Source organism: Mirounga leonina, unplaced genomic scaffold, assembly GCF_011800145.1.
Source record: "Mirounga leonina isolate KUSES-001 unplaced genomic scaffold, KU_Mleo_1.0 Mir_94, whole genome shotgun sequence".
In the NCBI taxonomy this organism is placed as follows: domain Eukaryota; kingdom Metazoa; phylum Chordata; class Mammalia; order Carnivora; family Phocidae; genus Mirounga; species Mirounga leonina.
Window position 1 is genome coordinate 2263987 of NW_023270855.1, and position 18433 is coordinate 2282419.

Consider the following 18433-nt stretch of genomic DNA (forward strand, 5'->3'; position numbering starts at 1 on the left):
ATACTATCGAATGCCTCTTGCCTCCTAAGGGCAGTGGGGAGAGCCAAGGAGATGTGCTGACCCAAACCATACCACCAATCTAGGGCATCCCTGGGGCCACCGGCCCTTTCCTCCTCAGTCCAGGGAGGCCAGAAGTGGAGGCACAAGAGCCCCAGACTTGCAGTCGACAGATCCCACCTAGACATCCTGAGCAGAAAGGCTCCCTTCAACCAGGGACTGCTTCAGACAGGGCTGTGGAGGTGTGTGGAGGGGTCCTGAGACTGGGATCCTGTAAGGTAGGAAAGGGCACGGTACCTAGGGTCCCCCTACCAGCCGCTTAAGGCCCTAGCTGAATGGACACCTGTCCTGTGCCACAGATTCCCTTCTGGGCCCAGGGGCAGGAATACACCTGCCTCCTGCCTCCTTCCACCCCATCCCTACTCTATTTACTCAGCACCTACTGTGTGCCATTACTAGTTGCATACGTTGTTTTGAATCCTTAAAAAATTCAATGAGGAGGTTACTACTTTTCCTATGTACTTTTTTTGAAATTATTAAATAGATCACTTTCTTCCTCCTAAAATTATATGTAAATATTTGGGAAAAGTAATATATGTGCATGGTAAAAAATAATTCAAACAACACAAAATTACTCAAAAAAAAAAGCTAGTTTTATTCCTAGTCTGAACTCGGGCCATCAGGGCCCCTCTGCAAAGGGAGCCACACTGGAAACCAGCTCAAGAGATGTGAAGCAACCTACCCGAGGTCACAGGATGGTCAAGTCAGGATTTGAACCCAGCATTGACTGGCCTCTGAGCCGATATCTTTCCAGCATGTCTGGTAGATTCTTGCCCAGTGAGTTGAGAGGCTGGCATGCTCTCAAGAAGCTGGAGTATCCTTGGCAGGAGACTTTTCTTCCTAGTCAGGTTGATAATCATTGAACTTGGGATCACATAGACTGGGCTCAAACCCTTAGCTGTGCCATGTAACAACTGTATGCCTTGGGGAGCCATTTTATTTCAACAGCCTCATTCATTTGAGGAACAAGCAGTCTCCACCTCACAGGTGAAGTGGCTTCATATGTAAGAGTTGAGTCTAACTCAGGGGAAGCAGGAAGGAGATTTCCTAGTACAGCTCAACGAGTAGAAGGCCAGACATACTCCAACGGGCAGCCCCATTTGCCTTGAGCAGGACCCAGAGTACACAGAGATTTTCAGATCACTTGGTTGGCCACAGTCTTTGCCATGTGGCAGACTGGTCAAACGTGCAGGCCTGGGCTTCAGTCCCAGCCTGACCACCTCCTAGTGTGGAAATGTGGGCAGATCCAGGAAATTTCTCAGCACTGCGCCAAGGGGTGGGAGCTCAGCTTGGGCCTCTAAGACATCCTCCATTTATAAACAAGGAAGGCCCAGCCCTATATGGATATGTGTTGAATGGACACTTTCCATCTGGACAGACTTAAGACATATAGTCCTTCTGAGCCCATTGCCTAAAAGACATTATTCATTCATATATCCAGATGTTTACTTAGCTCCTGTGTGTGCTGGGGATATAGCAAGGCAGACAGAGTTCTTGTTCTCATGGGGGAAGCTGACAAGGAACAGTACCTTAGATGCTTTCAGGTAGTAGTAAGTTCTAGAAAGAACGTAACAGTGAAATAAATACAAAATGCTGAGGACGGTGCATGGCACATAAGGAGGCCAGCTCTTAGCCCTCCCCGGGTTTTCTCTTACTTCTTTGCTCTGCTTCACTTACTGACACTGGAGAATGGGTCAGACTCCCCTACAGATGTAGCTTCACTCATTGGTGTCACCTACAGTGTCTGTGGCCCGTGGGCCACATCCAAGCAATTGGCCTTGCCCCAAATCTAATCATCTTTAACAAGCTTGCTTTCTCTAGATGCTTTTTTTAGCTGCTGCAATCAAACACTATTTAATTAACTTACCACCAGTAAATGGCTTTCCTTGCTTGGCTAACAAATGAACCACTTGCAAACTTACTTTGATTGTAGCCTATTCTCTTTCTCTCTCTCTTTTTGTTTTGTTTTGTGAAGAAATTCTGCTGTGATGAGATGTACTGCTTGAAATTGTCTCATTTTTTTTCTGTGAGCTGGGAATATTGTGATGTCAGTGTATGTTGTATTTTATTAATACAGCCAATAACGAACACAGAGCTTTGCCATGTAATTTGATAAAACAATAATCCACACCTCACTGAGCATTAACAGTGTGACATTCGAAGTCCACTTTTCCTGTTTTGACATGGTGCCTATGCACTGGTAATAAAAATGAATAAATAAAACATATGGCTGGGTGAGATGCTGTGGAGTCGTCCCAGAGTTATGGTACCCAGTACCTCCTAGGTCTCTGTCACAACTGCTCAACTCTGACACTGGGGCACAAAAGCAGCCGTAGACAAGGTAGAAGCGAGAAGGTGTGGTGGGGTGCCAATAAGACTTTATCGATGGACACTGAAATTTGAATTTCTCATAGTTTTCATACATCATGAAATATTCTTCTTTCGATGTTTTTCAGTCCATTGGAAAATAGAAGAACCATTCTTAGCTTGAAGGCCGTACAAAAACAGATGCTGGGCAGAATTTCGGCCTCTAGCTATACTGTGTCCACCCCTGATCTAAATGGTAAATAGGAGTCTTGAAACAGATTGAGCATCCTGCAAGGAAAAGTCTAATCACCACCTACAACCACAAGTACTCAACTCTGTCTGCATTCCTCAGGAATTAGGTCCTGGGAAGGGAGCTCAGGTTAATAGAAATGCTCCAGAAGTCTCACCTGAGGGGGAGAGGAAGGGAAGTGAAGGTGTTCTAAAGGGCTAGTCTTTCTAGGGAGAGGGCTTGGGAAAGGGAATTAGAGCCTGTGGTGGTGAGGGAGATGCTTAGTATCCTGTTTTCAGGTAAAAATATAGAAATATGTGTCAGATTATAAACACAAAGAAAGGGAAAGAAACTATGAATGGAAATGGAAAGTGTAGCACTTCCACACACACAAAGGAAAAACTGGAATTAATTTGATTAAACCAACAAAAATGAGGGAAATAAAAACATTGGTCATAAATAATGACAAAAACAGAAGGAACAAGAGTATCAGTCATTATACTAAACGTGAATGGCCAAATTCTCTTATGTAATACATAGATTGATAGATTGGATTAAAACACAAAATCCAGTTATATGCCATTTATAGGAAACACACAGTGGTAAATGAAGGTTAGGAATAAAAGGATAGACAGAGAAATGTCAGGTGACTGAACAAAAAGTATGAGTGGTAATTTCAGACAAGTTAATTTGAAACAAGATAGAATTTAAGACAAAAATACTCACCAAGATAAAGAGAGACATCATGTAATGATAAGAGGCATGGTTACGAACTTGTACCTACCAAACATATAAAAACAAAATCTGTTAGAAATCCAAAGAGAACTTGGTAAAAAATGGAGTCATAATTATAGTGGGGCACTTTAGAATGCAGATTCTGGAATTGGACAGGCCCACTAAACAACAGATAAGGACACCAAGGCATAACACAATTGCTATGCTTGATTTCTAGATAGAAATAGAGAAAATACACTTTCTCCTTTTTTTCCGTGGAACATTTACAAAACTGGACATTCAACAATAGTCATTCAAAAAATATTTGTAGAATATCTGTGTGCTGTTTTCAGGGCTGGGAATATAACAATAAGAGAAACAAAATCCCTGTCCTTGTGGGACTTAGCTTCTGGTTGTACCTGTGGCCACAGAGAAAACCCTAGTAGACTTTTTAAAGTAGATAACATGAACCATTAAAATTAGAAATGAAGAATGGATATAGATATATAGATAGATGTCGTGTGTGTGTGTGTGCGCGTGCGCATTTGTTCATTCTTTCATGTGTTTGCAACTTGAAAATTTGCAAGCAGTAAGTTGCTATTCATTTGGCTAAGACTTTTTCTCATACTGTTATATAATGTAGAACTCCTTAGTAATAACTTTTTCTCTTTTGTCAGTTTTTTTTTTGTCCCTTGTTTACATCACAAAGAAAGTCTTAGCTTCCCTTGAAGGTGACTTGAACACTCCTCTGTTCCGCGCTAATCTGCTTTTTGAACAGGCAGAAAATAGGGCCAAGATAGATCTTTCCAGTGGCAATAGTCTGTGACTAGGATCCATTTTTTTTATTGTATTTACTTTACCATCAGGTTCCTGTTTATGGCGACTCTTGTTTTCTCTCTAGGGTACCATGTGAAGTTTCCCTTTAAGCATAGGTATTTAAAGAAAACAGTTAGGTAAAGGATCTTTCTTTGCAGGTGTGCAAAGTCTGGTAAAAGTGAAGAGGGGGTGGAGAGTGTTTCTCAGCTGGAGTGGAGCTGTGAGGCCATGCTCCAGAGGTCCCTGCATCGTAGCCACGTGCAGAGTCACAGCAGCTGCTCTTCTCTAAGTGGACCGGGCTGAGTGTCATAGGAAACGTGGCCTTTCTATGAGGACAGACACGTGCCTAGTCAGAGGGCATACAGAGGGGCCGCAGGGAGCAGGAGAGGAGCAAGGACTCTGCTGAGGTGGGAGGAGGTGGTCTGATGAGGGAAAAGTACAAAGAGCTGGTGACCTTTGAGCTATGCCTTGTGACTGGCCAGACTGACGGGATGTGGGGGTCCCAGGGCTAGGCACTGTTTCTGCAGAGGCCCAGAGGTCTGGCCCTGGGCGTTTGGAAAAGGGCCCTTAGCCTAGGGTGCCCAGCAGCTGGAGGATGGGAAGGGAGTTGCAAGGTGTAGGTGGGCCGACCACCAAAGCTACCAGCAGGGCCAATGATGCAGGGTGGGGGCTGGGGGAGGCTGGGGTTTCATTCAGATTATGCTGGAGAAATCCTTTGAGTAGGGTCAGCCGGGGCAGCCTACAGAGTGGGTGTCCACTCAAGGTCCCCAACCTTGTCCCCTCTTACCTAGCCTGCATTCCCAAGTCTCACTCTGAGCCTGGGTACCCCAGGTTGAGTCGAGTGGTCTGGCCTGACTGAAGCCACTTACTCTCTGGGGCCCTGCTTCCTCATTTGAAACAATTGCTTGGGAAAAGGTGGGGCCTCCAAGGGCTCCGTGCCGAGGACACAGAGTGCTCTGCACTGCATGCCCTGCTGTGGTCCACTTCACACCTCAGACTGCTACCACACCCCGGGGCCCTCCTTGCCTCCCTCCCTGCCTCAGTAGCTTACACAGCTCCACCCATATCATTTTCTCCTAAACAGAGGTGGTCCTGCCAGCTCTTTATTCAAAAATCCCTTTGGACCCATCTCACGGCCAAGATAAAGACAATACTCACACCTCAGCTACCACGGCTGGCCTGCCACTAATTGTGAAGTTGGGTCTCAGGGTGTGGCAGGCCAGGGAGGCAGGCACGCAGGACCAAGGGGATGCCTCTTTGCGACCAGGCTGGAGAAAAGGAGAGGACCAAGTATGGCAGGGTCTGCAGGCCGAGGCCTTGAAGGCCCAAGGAATTCGGTCTCCAGCCTGAATGCTGGATGGTCCCCTGCACAGGTGTGAGACTTTGGGGGCGTCTCTTCCCCTCTGTGTCGTTACTGGAGAAACAGGGGTTATACTCTCTACTCCATGGACCAGTGTAAAGAGGTACATGAGTACGTATAAATGCTGAGTGCTGTACTTGGCACAGTAGGCCATTGTTAAACAGTGGCTCTCCTCATTGCTATTTACTTGGCCTTTCCTGAGGGCATAGATGCCTGGGTCCAGCTGGGGTGGTGGCAAGGTGCTGGCACCCGCGCCTCTCCTGTGGTGGGATCAGGCCAGGAAAGCCGACCATCCTGGCTCTGGCAGGCTGGCGCCGGATGGGGAAGGCCTTAGGGCTGGGCCCAGGAGCCTGCGGCATCAGCCCAACCAAGTGTAAACACGCAGACGCCACCAGCAGCGCTGGCTGGCTTTGAAGTCTAAAGTGGTGCTGCCTCCCTGCTCTTGGCCCGCCTGGCTCCACTGCTGATGGCTTGTTAAATGCACCCAGGGCACAGGAGAGCGTTCTGGCCAGGGTGCAGTCTGGCTCAGGCTCCCTGTAGTCCTTCCCGAGCAGGGGCCATCTGGCAGACCCCCGCCCTTGGAGGAAGCAGTGCTGCCATCCGCCTGGCCCCTTGGGCCACTTTGCTAACCCTTGCTGCCCCGGGCCCTTGTCCAGTAGGCCGAAGGCTGTGTCAGTTCCCAGGCCACTGGAGAAAACAGAGGTGCCCCCTGAAGCTGAGGGAGATCAGATAGCTAACCTAGTGCTCTGGCCCGGGCCCAAGCCCTCGGCCCCTCTCCTCCCTTCCAAGGTCAGCGTCTGAGAGTGGAGTCTTGCTCAGCTGCAGAAGCGCCTGTGAGCCTCCTTTTGAAGATTCCTTTTTTGCTCAAATATGGATACAGGGTCAAGGCAGCTTGACATGGTGGAAAGAGCTGGACTTGGACCGGCTCAGCTTGGCCATAGGCAAGTCACTGTCTCCCTAACACCCCCTCCCCACCCCCAGAACGTGTTTCTTCTGTGAAGGAGTGGTGGTGGGGAGTTGATGAGATCACGTGTGCTGAGGGCCGAGGATGGGGTCTGGCATGAAGCAAGTGCTCAGTAAAATGGTCATCCCCTTTTTCCTCCGTGAAACTACAGCTGCCTTTGTGACCTGTGCCTTGGCACCTCCTGACGAGCTCCAGATAGACAGCTTCACCTGCGATGGTGCCTGGGTGGTGGAGGACAGAACCAGGGAGGGAGGCTGGGGGATGCGTGGGGCGAACTGGGAGGCGCAGCTTGCTACAGACGAGTGAGGGGCCTGCCCACCACTGGGACTGAGGAAGCCAGCCGCAGTGGCCTGAGAGGTGGGACAGAGGCGGGCGGATGCCTCCTTGGGTCGGTGCCTTCTGTGATGCCCAGAGCCTGGCCTGCCCTAGGCCTCCTCACTGGGCCTCTGCAACCCGCTTGACCAAAGAGATGAAAGCTGCTTTCCTTGCGTGGGTTGGCACTACAGGATTGCAGTGAAGTTGGCTGTCACTCACAGCAATCTTTCACAGAACTCCTGGCTCTCCTCACAGCAACCCTGGAGGTGGATACGTTCACCCTTGTTTTCACCGGAGAGGTCACTGAGGCTCAGAGAAGTGATGTGGCCTACCCACGGTCCCACTGTGGCTGGTGGAGGAGCCGCCCTACCTCGCAGGCCGCTCCAGGGCCCCCCTCTCCCTGCCATGGCCCTGTACTGGCGGGGAAGAAAAGGCATCCTCTGGGTGAGATGTTTCTTCTGCCACATAAGGATGGTGATACCAGAACAGCAGCATCGCAGGGACTCTTGGTGAAGTTGTCAATCCTGGTGGCTGTCAAGTGCTCTGGGAGAATTACCCCCTTCTGCCTTGTTGGATTACCTTGGCACTCCAGGCAACTTCTGAGTTCTTCCCTCGCAGGTCCCTTCCCTGGCTGCTGTCCTCAGCGAGGCCCTCACTGTGGGATGGAGAGTACGAGGGAGAGAATCAGAGTCCAGACAGCAGCCGCCGGCGCATAGTCTGTGCAGAGTTAGGTGTCCGTGTCCTAGCTTCTCTTCGCTTAGATAACTAACTCTCCATCTTGAGGTTTCTGAGTATGTCTTAGTTGTTCTTGCCAACACCAACACCCCTAATCCCAGAACAGATTTTCAGAGGAAGAAACTGAGGGTCAGGGAAGTCCCTTGCCCAAGGTCGTATTGCTGGAAGAGGCAGTCCAGACTCAAACCTTCCCAGCCCTGCCTCATGCTTTAGTCCTCCTCACAGCCACTGGAGGGAGTGACTCGGGGCTCCACTGCACACTGGCCGCCCTTCTTTCCTTGGTGCCACTTCTCCAATTTGAATTAGAATAGTCGCTTCAGAACTTGGGCAGTTCCCAAGCCTCATCATGGGAGCCAGGCCCCGAGAGAGACCCACACATGTAATGACATAATTATGTGCACTGGCAGCCAGGTTCCCACTCAGAGGCTGGGGACAGTAGGGACTTGCCCGGCGTGTAAGCGAGGGCCTGGGCTTCCATCCACAACCAGTGACTGCTCTTTGGGAACTCACCCTCCAGTGACTGAAGGCTCATAAATGAAGCGAAGTATTTATGCAAACAGTGAAAGTCCCCACTTAGAGCTATTGTTGTAACGGCGCTGGCCCAGGTTCAGCATTGTTCTCGAGGAGCAAGGCCCACTGAGCAAGTCCCACATGCATTGCCTTTGGTTTGACGTCACAATGATTGATTTCAAAATGAAAAGCCTCCAACTGTTCTCTGAAGGTTTTTCCTCATTGGATGTGCTGGTGTCTGATCTCTGAGGTCTCTCTCCTTTAGCTGGAAGAGTCTATAATTTGGAGACAAGCCCAACCATTGGGCATGCACACATGTTCTAGAGATGGATAGGGCCGAGAAAATGCATTTCCTCCAGCCCCCTGCCCTCTAACACCCAGGACAAATGATGACCCCCAGTCTTCCAGAAGCTCCCCAGAAATGCTGGCCTCACTGCCTCCAGCAGGAAGGGCTACCATCCCTCTCCGTAGCCAGACTTTTAATGAGGTTTCTTGCAGCAGACATTTGTGAGTCCCCTCTTTGCACCCCACCCCCAGTAATATCTGGAGGGCTCATGTTCTGGGGATGCAGAAATGTACTTAGGCCAACTCTTGCCTTCCAGGGCCACCCCTCTTCCAATTGGGGCAGCCCATGCAGACAAGCTACAGCTGGTGGCCCACATAGGCTTTGTCCCTGCCCATTCCCAGTGCAGCCCTCTGCCGGGGGGCTCTGCGGCCCACAGGGGGCTGTGGAAGAGTGCTGTGGTCTGTCGGCAGTGTCTGCTCACTTCTGCGTGTGGCAGCCAGTGGGGCTGGGCACCCTGCCCCCTGCACGCCCCCACCCACCTTCCTGTGTGTGGTGCCGCGGGGTGGGTCCCGAGGGAGGAAGACACCCTGCCCAGGGCGTGTGGGGCAGCAGAGGCCAGGCTGACGACAGCTCAGTGTGAACCTGCCGTAACTCTCTTAACTCACTTTGTGGATGGGGGACTAAGGTCCACAGGGGTGAGGCCATGGGCCAGAGTCTCCAAGACCACAAGACCAGGGCTTTGAGCCCAAGTAGGCTGGAGCCCAGGCTCCGGCCCACTGCACAAGCAGGAGATTAGCATTCCCTCTGGAATTGGCCCTTCTGTGTGAAACCTTAAGAGCCGTGTTGGACAACAGCATTCAAGTCTGTTCTTAGCTGCTGCTTCTGGCTAAACACCTCCTCTCTTTCCATCGTCCCTCACACCTGGTCCCCATCCCCTTAGCCCTCTTTCTCTGTCTTCTCTTGTTTGCAGTGTGCCCACATCCCTCAGCCTGTGCTGGAATTCACCAGAAGGGTAACTTGCCTCCTGGCCCCATAACCATAGGTAGAGGAAGGCTTACCCTCTTTCCAGCCTCATTTTGTGGATGAGGAAACTGGGGAGGCCTGGGGCGGGGAGTGTCAGCAGCTTGCCTCACTGGCCTTCAGTGCCTTCTGGGCCTGGCAGCCTCCACCCTGGGTGGCCCCAGAGCAGACCAGAAACACTTCACAGCCACAAAGGCAGCCCTCCCTCCCAGTGCATCGCATCCACTGGGCTAGCAGGTCTTCCTTTGATAGGTGCTTGGGCTGCACGCACCTCAGTTCCTGCATGTAGTGGCCAGGCTCCATCTGTCTTCCCTCTCTGCAGTTGGCTTCTCCAGTGGCTTGGGGTTTTCAGGAGCTGGGACTGGCAGGGATAGGGCTGGATTTGCAAGCAAGTTTGGGTCTAGCCAGTCATGGCTTGGCTCAGGAGAGCCCAGAGGGTGGGCAGTGCCCTGGCTTTCAAAGCAAGGACTGTGCTTTGAATACAGGCTGGGCTCATTCACTGCCACCAAACCTCTATCTCCTCTGCTCTCATGCCATGGGGGCAAATGCAGGGAAAGCTGGAACGTGTGACTTTGAGCAAGTCTTTTCATTTTGCTGAATCCCTATAGGGCTTTTCTGAAGATTCACTAATGGTGTGGAGGTGCCTCTCACGGAGCATGGCCGAGGACAATTTGTGGCTCTCATCTGCTGAGGGTGGGATGAGAGAGGAGGTGCAGAGGGCTGGATAGTCTGAGGGAGGAGGAGTTTGCTGCCAGCTTCTCTCCCTGCCCTGGCGGCTCGTGTCCATAATGCCCGTCTAGGCCATCTTCTGGCTCCTGGAAGGATCCACCCAGGCTGCTGGAAATAACTGCGCAGACCATCAGCGGGCAGGGGTTGGGGGTACCAGCATTCCCGAGACCACACTGGGTTCCTGGCAGTGTGCTGAAGGCCAGCCTTCTCACCCACATTGCCTGACCCTGCAAGTGGAATTGAAGACACAGAAGTTAGCAGGAGGGGACGTTACACCTAATCAGTGCTGTTAGGCCCTCTGGCCAAGCCATAAAACAAGAGAACAGGAGTGACACAGGCACTCCCTTTGAACTTGAATCCTTTCTAAACTGCCACTCCAGCCCCAGGGAGACCACAAAGCAGCAAGCAAGAGGGAGCCCCCTCGGGCCCCTCCTCAGAGGGTCAGAAAAAGCCCATTCGCTCCTCACCTTATCCCGGATGCTTAAAAAAATATTGTGGTAATGTAGGTCAGTGAACTGACCGGCACCACACACCAGCAGGATTACAGGGCCCGCCAGCCCGCACGCTGGCCCGCCTGGTCAGATGAGAACATAAACAAGAAGTGCTGGGAGCCCTCCACTTCCCCAGCCCTAGGCTTTTGTTTATGTAGCACTTAAACCAACTTTGGGGTCGTTGCAGTCTGCCTTGAAAGCCCTGAAGCTTTTTGAAGTTCCCCTGAAGTTAATAAAATTAGTCTGCCCCCATTGCAAGTCCTTGGCTTGGGGGAGAAGATGGATCCTCCACCGTGTCTGTGGCATTTCACTTTTTAAGTTAATATTCTATAACCAAAAGAAAGGGGGAGGCAGGGGAGAAGATGCAGTAGAAAGTCTTGTGAAATGCCTTCTTGCTAATAGGTAGCATGCCTGCCAGCCACCCCGTGGCCCTGGTCACGGTGAAACCCAGCCGCCAGGCCCACTGGAAGGCCAAGAGATGGGCTGCTATGCTCCAGGGTCAGGGATGACCAGCTCTGGGGCGGGCAGGGGAACTAGGCGCAAGGTGAGGCTGTTGGCTCCCTCTCGAATGAAATGTACCACCAACCACGAGTCCGCTTGAGTGATTTTCTTTTGCCCCCAAGGAGCCAAGAGTCACCTTCTGTCTCCCTCCCCACCTGCGTATCATGTGCATATTTATTGGGACCTTTCGTGGGTCAGGGCCATGTGAGAGAGAACTCCCAGTCTGTCTGGTGAGGGACACAGACAGGCCAACTGCCTGTGATGAGACAGAGCGGCCAGGCCTTGGGACAGGAGGTGCCTGCCACATGGGGAGGCTGTCTGAAGGAAAGCTTGTCCAAGCTGAGCCTGGGAGGACTGCCAGGGGTCCGGGGTGGGTACAGAGTTGGGAAGAGGGTGGGGGGATGATAGACATGTTCATTATATTCACTAGCTTGATGGTAATGGTTTCATGGGTATCTATGTATATCTCAAATTCTCAAGTTTTACCTAAAATATGTACATGCTGTTATATATCAGTTATGCCTCAATGAAGTGTTAAAAGATGAAAGACCACAGGCAGGACTGAGCATTGCAAGTGTACCAACAATCAGTTATGTACATGTTCCACTTTGACTTAGGCATTCAAGGAGCGCACATATGGTAAGTGGTGTTTACATGCAGGAAATGCAGCTGTGGAGAAGAGAGCCATGTTTCTGCTTTCTCGGACCTGGGTCCTGCTTGGGAGGAGTAAACAAGTAACAGATAAAACAGTGGCGTAATATCAGGGATGATCTGTGCTCCGAAGACAGAGACAGGACCAGGGTGTGCAGAGGAGCAAGGGCTGGGGTGCAGGGGGCCACAGGCACGAAGGCCTTGACTGGGGCCCTTGCTGGGCACCAAGGGCCTGCCCAGAGATGGGGACGCCCTGTCTGCAGTGAGCAGTCCAAAGGCAGAATGTAATTACCTCCCACAAGGATATGCATGAGCCGCTTGAGGCAGGAGCTTTGATTTGTCCTCAGTGACACACCAGGCACATGGTAGGCTCTCGATAAGTATTTGTAGGGAGAAAGGAAGGACATTATGAATTTGGGGTGAATTTTCTGCCTGGATTGCCCATTGGGTCCCTGTGGTGCCTTTTATAAGATGGTTCTCTAGGTAGGTGCAAGGACTGTGCTTTATCATCTCTCAGCCAGCCATGATGCTGGGGACAGGTCTTCTGTCTCAGCTGGCTCTGTCTCACAGGCCAGCAAAGGCCTGGGACCCACCCGTCCTGCCCAGAGTGCCCCAGGGCTTCGCGGCAGCACCAGACCCGCCTGCTTCTCCAGCTTGGGGTGGGGGGTGTGGTCAGTGGAGTCTTTCTCTGCTTGAATGCTGGAGCATAGGCTCTGCAGAAGCTCGCCATGCTTGGGTTTGAGCTTTTACTGTGCCGCTGGCTCTGGCGACAAGCACTTCCCTCAGATCTCCCCTCTAACCGCCCTGAAGTAGGAATGAAAACCCCTTGCACATAGGGGTGCTCGAGGGCTCAGTGGGGCTCTGCTAAATGACTCTGTCATAGGCTGAGGTGCCCTGAGGCAGTCTCTTTCTCCTAAGGACAGGTGGCCTCTCTGTAGCACAGGCTGAGCTTGGGACAGGAAGTGGCACAGAGCACCTCTGGAATGGCTAATCCAGAGCCATAGGGTCAGTTCAGCTAAACAGCCTGGGCCCCTACTGTACCGGGTGAGGCTGCTGAATGTGAGAGGCAGCCCTGCCTCCCGGGCTCCGGCCAGGCTGGGAACGGAACTCCACATGCAGGCCACTCTGGTGGGTGTGGAGACAGGACTTCTGGGAGCCGGGGAGCCCGGGAAAGCATGTGGGGCTGGTGACATCTGCTCGCCCTCGCTCTCCGTGTCCTGCAGGTCAGAGGAGCCGGCTCCATTCATTTGACCCAGCAGCACCCACAGATGAGGCAGAACCCACGGCAAGCCAGCCCACAGGGGAGCTGTGCTGGAGCCGAATCCTGAAGGACGAGGAGAAGTTCATGTGTGGGAATGAGATTTGTGAATTATAAAGGGCTATGCAAGTGGAAATGATTATTCTTATCGTTGTTTGTATCCAATTCATCCATCACTGGGGAGAGGAGGAATGCGAGTACCTTTTATCTGGCACTATGAATCAAATAGAATAGGGTATGTTTTTCTAAAAGGGTCTTAGGGTAAATAGGACAGTTTCTACCTTTCAAAACAATCCATCTGGGGCCCTTGGCCCCATCTTGGCGTCTTGGGCAGAGGTGAGAGGTTTCTGAGGTTGAGGACAGCCCAGCCCACGGGGGTCCCCCGTGAGCCTCAGCCTCAGGAGGAGAGCACGTGGAGGCCGCAGGTGCTACCGCTGGTAGCGCTTCTGGCCTCCCCGCTGCTGCCCGGGCTGGTGCCTGCTCACACTCAACCCTGTGCGCGGGGCCTGGAGAGCAGGGGGAAGCCTCCCCCGTTGCGCTGTGGCATGCCAGATGCCAGGTGGGGCATGGATGTCCTGCCCCACAGTAGCGGCGACTCTCAGGCTGAAGCTCTATGTTAGCCTGTCTGAGGTCATCTGGGAGAGGGTCTCGTCTTTCATGTCACACACACACACCCCCTTTCTCTCTCTTTGACACAGACGCCTGGCCCCTTCCTGGCACCGGCCCTGGAAAGGAGCCGGGCAGGGCAGGGGAGGCCACCTGGGGGGTTGGGGAGCTTCCGGCCATGCCACCTTCCCTGAGGGGAGATGGTTCTTCAGCCTTCTCATGGTCGGTCCCTGGGGAGAGGTTCAAGGTGAACATAGCTCGTACTGAAATCAGGGCTGTACCAGGTTGGCTTTTTCACACACACGCATGTCCCTTCTGTCCACCTGAGCCTCCACAAAGAGGTGAGGGGCACAGGTTCAGCAGTAGAGGGCCTGGCCATGGCCAGCAGGGAGCCAGGGGAGCTGGGGCTTCTGCCGGGATGGGGGCAGGAGGGCGTCATGCAGAGCGGGCAGCGGGGCTGTGGAGTAGATGTGGGCCAGGCTAGGAAGGGGCTCTGACAGAGTGAGGAAAGCCTTGGCTGAAATACATACGTGCAGAGAGTGCTGGAGCAGCAGAGACTGCGTTCTCAGACACTCCTTGTGGGAGGGAAAAGCAGAGAGAGGGCGAGGCGAGTTCTAGAAAGCCTTGCTGCCGGATCGGGAGTGGATGTCATCCTCTCGACCTGGGGTGTCCATGCAAGCTTTCCTGAGGAGAGTGCTGCTAGCCATCATTAGACAAGTGCTCAAGGACAGGCAGGGTGCAGTGGCCACGCAGAGGCAGGTGCAGGCAGGGCGATTGTGGCTTCTGAGTTCCCTCTGCCCTGGGAGCTCTGTGACCTTGGACAGATGGCCTGACTCTGCTGTGTCGCCAGTTTGTGTCTGTAAAGTGAGGAAAGAGTGCCTCCCTCCCATTGCTGCTGTGGTGCTAAGTGTGACCCCCATAAAGTTCTCGCAGGTGGCCCGGCAGCAGCCGGGGCTCACTGGAGGTCAGTGGTGATGGTGATGAGGGCTGGCCACCGCATGGCCCCAGTGCATTCCGTTGTCAGTGAGATGGGCAGATCACCAGGCGGGGACGGGGGGCAGGGTGTAGAGGCAGCAGGCCTGGCCTCCTCTAGCACACACTGATGCTCTCTCTGGGGCTGGGTGTGTGGGGACAGGTGATGGATGACCACAGCGTGATCGGCCGCTCCCTGTTCAAAAAGGAGACCAACATCCAGCTCTTTGTGGGCCTCAAGGTGTACCTATCCACCGGGGAGCTGGGGGTCATCGACAGCGCCTTCGGCCAGAGTGGCAAGTTCAAGATCCACATCCCTGGTGAGTGCAGTCCCTTCCTCCCACTGGCAGGTACTGTGCAGGCATGGAGAGATGGTGGAGACAGTGCATGGACAGTGTCCCTTGGCTCAGGATGCTCAGCCTGCCTGAGCTGATGCACAGGGCCCAGCCCTCTCAACGTCATGGCTTCCTGTCCCACGGGCTTGTGGCTGGAGAGCCAGGGTGGGTCCTGGGGGGGCTGGTGTATAGTCAGCCTCTGGTCTGAGCCAGGGTCAAGGTGTGAGTCTGAGCTCCTGCTCCACAGTAAACCATACAGGGGTGACCTTGGGTGAATTACCTGGCTTGTCTGTGAAGTGCGATACCAATCCTGATCTGGGAGGTGCTTTGGAGGAAGAGTTGGTGAGAGAGACTGCCAGGGGCCTGGCATACTGCCCCAGTAGTCAGTACAGTTTCCCAGAATATGAGTTGCCACCTACTTTTTTGCCCGGTGGAGAACAATAGGTGCTGAGCCTCTGAGGGATCTGAGTTGGGACTTATCCATGGTGGGGTCAAAGGTGTGCCTTGCTCTTGGGAATAGAGCCCTTGGATCTCTTTAGTTTGGCCCTCCCTTCCATCACTGCTGCACTTACCCCACACCCATCTTCTGGAGGTCCTGCCACACACCAGGCAGGCTGCTGTGGTCGTGGGAGGGGACAGGTGGGACCACATTCGGTGAGTATCTACTGTATGTCGCAGAAAAATAAAGCAGGGAGAGGGTGAGAAGCACTGTGTGTGTACCTCTGGACAGGGGCGATCAGGGAGGACCTCTCTGAGGAGGTAACAGTTGAGTAGGGCCCTGACCAAAGGGAAGGAGGGAGCCCCACTGACACCAAGGGAAGGAACACTCTGTGGAGAGAGGGGACAAGCGCAAAGGCCCTGGGGTAAGGGTGAGTTTGGGTGTGCGTTTGAGGAGTGGTTGTTTGGCACGAACTGGGAGGCATGTGGGATGCCACTTTTCTTCGCCAGCATTGTGTTAGGCCAGTTCCCAAACATGCAGCAGAGTTGAAGGATGTTACAGAGAAAGCCTGATTTCATATCAGCCTGTGGCTGTACTTTGCATGTCTGCAGGACTCTGGGTTTTATTCTTGTGAGGATTGGAAAGCCATGGGGAAGTTCAGATCCGGTCAGCAACGTGCTATTGGTATGTAGCTTCTTGAGTGAAATCTCCAGGTAGGGTAGTGCCCTGGCCGAGCAAGGAAACAGGAATGCCAGCTCCCTGGCAGCTCACTGAGTGAAGTCAGTACCCTCTGCTCTCCTGAGAGCCTGGCTGAGGGGCCTTGCCTCCTGAGTCCTTCTGCAAGCCCAGAGCGTCATGTGTGGCATTTGCCGTCTCGTGAGGAAGGGCAGCAGGCATCAGAGGCCTGCTTCCCTGTGGCCCTCAGAACCACTGTTTGTACCCCGAGGTCTCTGTCAGGGTGGAGTTCAGCTCTGTCGCAGTTGGAGATACTCCCTTGGGGCAGGCAAAGTGGCCCACCGATAGGAGCCTCTAACCATGATACCAGGCTTCAGGCTCCTGCCCTGTCCTCTCCACTGCTCTGGTCATTACCTCAGCCAAACCGGGGTCCACAGTGCCCTGCTCTGGGTTCCAAGGAGCACACACAAGGCATGAGCCAGGCAGGCCAAGGTCCAGACCTCTGTTCCCAGGGCCCTGGGCCTGTACCTGTGGGGGCTTACTGGAAGGAGGGGTACAGGGCACTGGGAGGGCAGAGGGGAGCTGCCTGGAGTTGGGGGGCTGCACCCTGGAACACTCATCCCTCCGCCAGCTGTGGGGGCCTGCTGGTTCAGACAAGGGAAGGACAGCACCATCTGTTTCCTTTTTTGGGGGTGTGTAGAGTCATGCCGACATTCCCTCAGCTCCCCTTCCTTTAGCCTGAGGCAAGCTCAGAGTTGGGGTGTTCCCAGAACAGGCCGGAGTACAAGAGGAGGCTTGTTTGGGGGCCCTGGGTGCTGGGGTGGGAGTACAGGGAGGGAGACACAGTGCCGCTGCTTCAGTCAACTCAAGTTCACATTCCTTTGTTAGGTCAGTGTTGCCTTTTTAATAGGTCTGCTTCCTGTTTGTGGCTTTTAAGCTTTTTATTAAATATAACTGGTCAGATTCCTTCATCCCACCCACCCCACTCCTCACCCCCCTCCTGCTTGTCTTTTCCTGCCGATTCCTCCCATAAAGAATTACTTTTAACCTTTTTGAAGTGCATTAATTGTGAAAGACTCTTCAGTGAACCTGAGACACCCAGTGCCAGGTGGAGGAGGAGGAGCGATGCTGGCTGCGAGCTGCAAGTGCTGGTGTGCGGAGGCCCAGGGCTTTGGTCCCATCTAAGGCTCCCAGAGCAGGAGCGGTTCAGGGGAGAGCTGTCCAGGCCCCCAGAGTGTGGGTGGAGCTGGGTCAAATGTGGCCTATGGGCCTTGGTGCTAGCTCTGCAGGGCGACACAGTGGGCGAGGCAGTCTAAATATCATCTAGATGTCCTCCCATCTGCCCCTCACCCCCAGCCCGGGTGCTCCCTGGGGCCTCTCACTTCCGTGACAAGGCCAGATGCCAACAGGGCCTAGCAGGTGTTGAAGAGACCAGGTGGCAGGCAATAGGGAGTGGTGGGGACCATGGTGGCCTGCTACTCAGGTCTCTTGCTGTAGGCCAAGGAATCTAATTTTATCTGATTTCATTTTTATGTAAAACTTCCTGATTAAAAATATAAAACTGTCCAAACTAAACAAAACATACCTTTGGGCTGGGTTTGGCCCATGGCGACTTGTAACTCCTACTTGAATTTCAGGACCAACACTTACTCCTCAGGTTCATGAGTCAAAGGTGAACCGTAAAATGGAAACAGTGTTTTATGGAGCCCTAGATGCTGGCCTCTGAGACAGGAGTCCTGACACTGAGCCCATGGCTTCCCCCAGAAGATAGTCTCCAAAATCAGAGGGGCTAGAGGGATAGCCCCACATGACACCCAAGGAGCTGACCCAGAAAGTCTTGAGGGGGCCTCAAGATTGGGAAGCCCCACATTTACATAGCTACTCCCTTCAAGAAAGTGGCCTCTGTTTGTAAGTCCTGGGAGGCTGGGAGGTCCTACAAGATGAGCTAGGAATGCACTGGGTTGCACTGCTACAGAGAAGGAGTAGGTAGAAGACTTCACAGGCAGAGTTGAGGCTCCTCCTGAAGATCCAGCCCATGGCATAGTGACTCTGCTTCCCAGGTGCCGGGCGCTACATTGTGGAGCCAGGTCCGGTGGCCTTCATCTCCAGGTGGGCCTAGGGAGCAGCAGGGCTGAGTGCCTGACTCATGGTCTGTCTGGGTGGCCAGCCTGTCCCTTCTCGCCCTGCCAGCCCCAAGAGAGGGGTCAGGGCTTTGGGGAGCTGGGCTCTTGGGGTCCACGTGTGGGTGGAGACCCCCCTGTGCGGGGTGGCCTGGCCTGGGCTGCCACTGCTCACCCTGCTCTTCCCGTGCCGCCCTCCACTCCACACCAGCATCCCAGAACCAGCTGCCACCAACCCCACACACCCCACTCTGCAAGGGAAATGAGCTCCTTGATGACTTCCTGCCAGAGAAGAGTCAAGGGGAGGAAGACACTTGTCCCTCCTAACAGCTACGAGCTACCT

The 18433-nt window shown here is 53.2% G+C and overlaps 1 protein-coding gene across 2 annotated transcripts in view; it reads left to right on the plus strand.

The window, feature by feature from the left end:
• The window catches only part of EEFSEC (eukaryotic elongation factor, selenocysteine-tRNA specific), a 245714-nt gene that overhangs the window by 184382 nt on the left and 42899 nt on the right, over window positions 1–18433 (plus strand). For both annotated transcript variants that reach the window (XM_034998286.1, XM_034998287.1), the window contains one exon: window positions 14685–14841. In XM_034998286.1, coding sequence (XP_034854177.1) covers window positions 14685–14841 — 157 coding nt within the window. The remainder of the gene's footprint in view (window positions 1–14684; window positions 14842–18433) is intronic.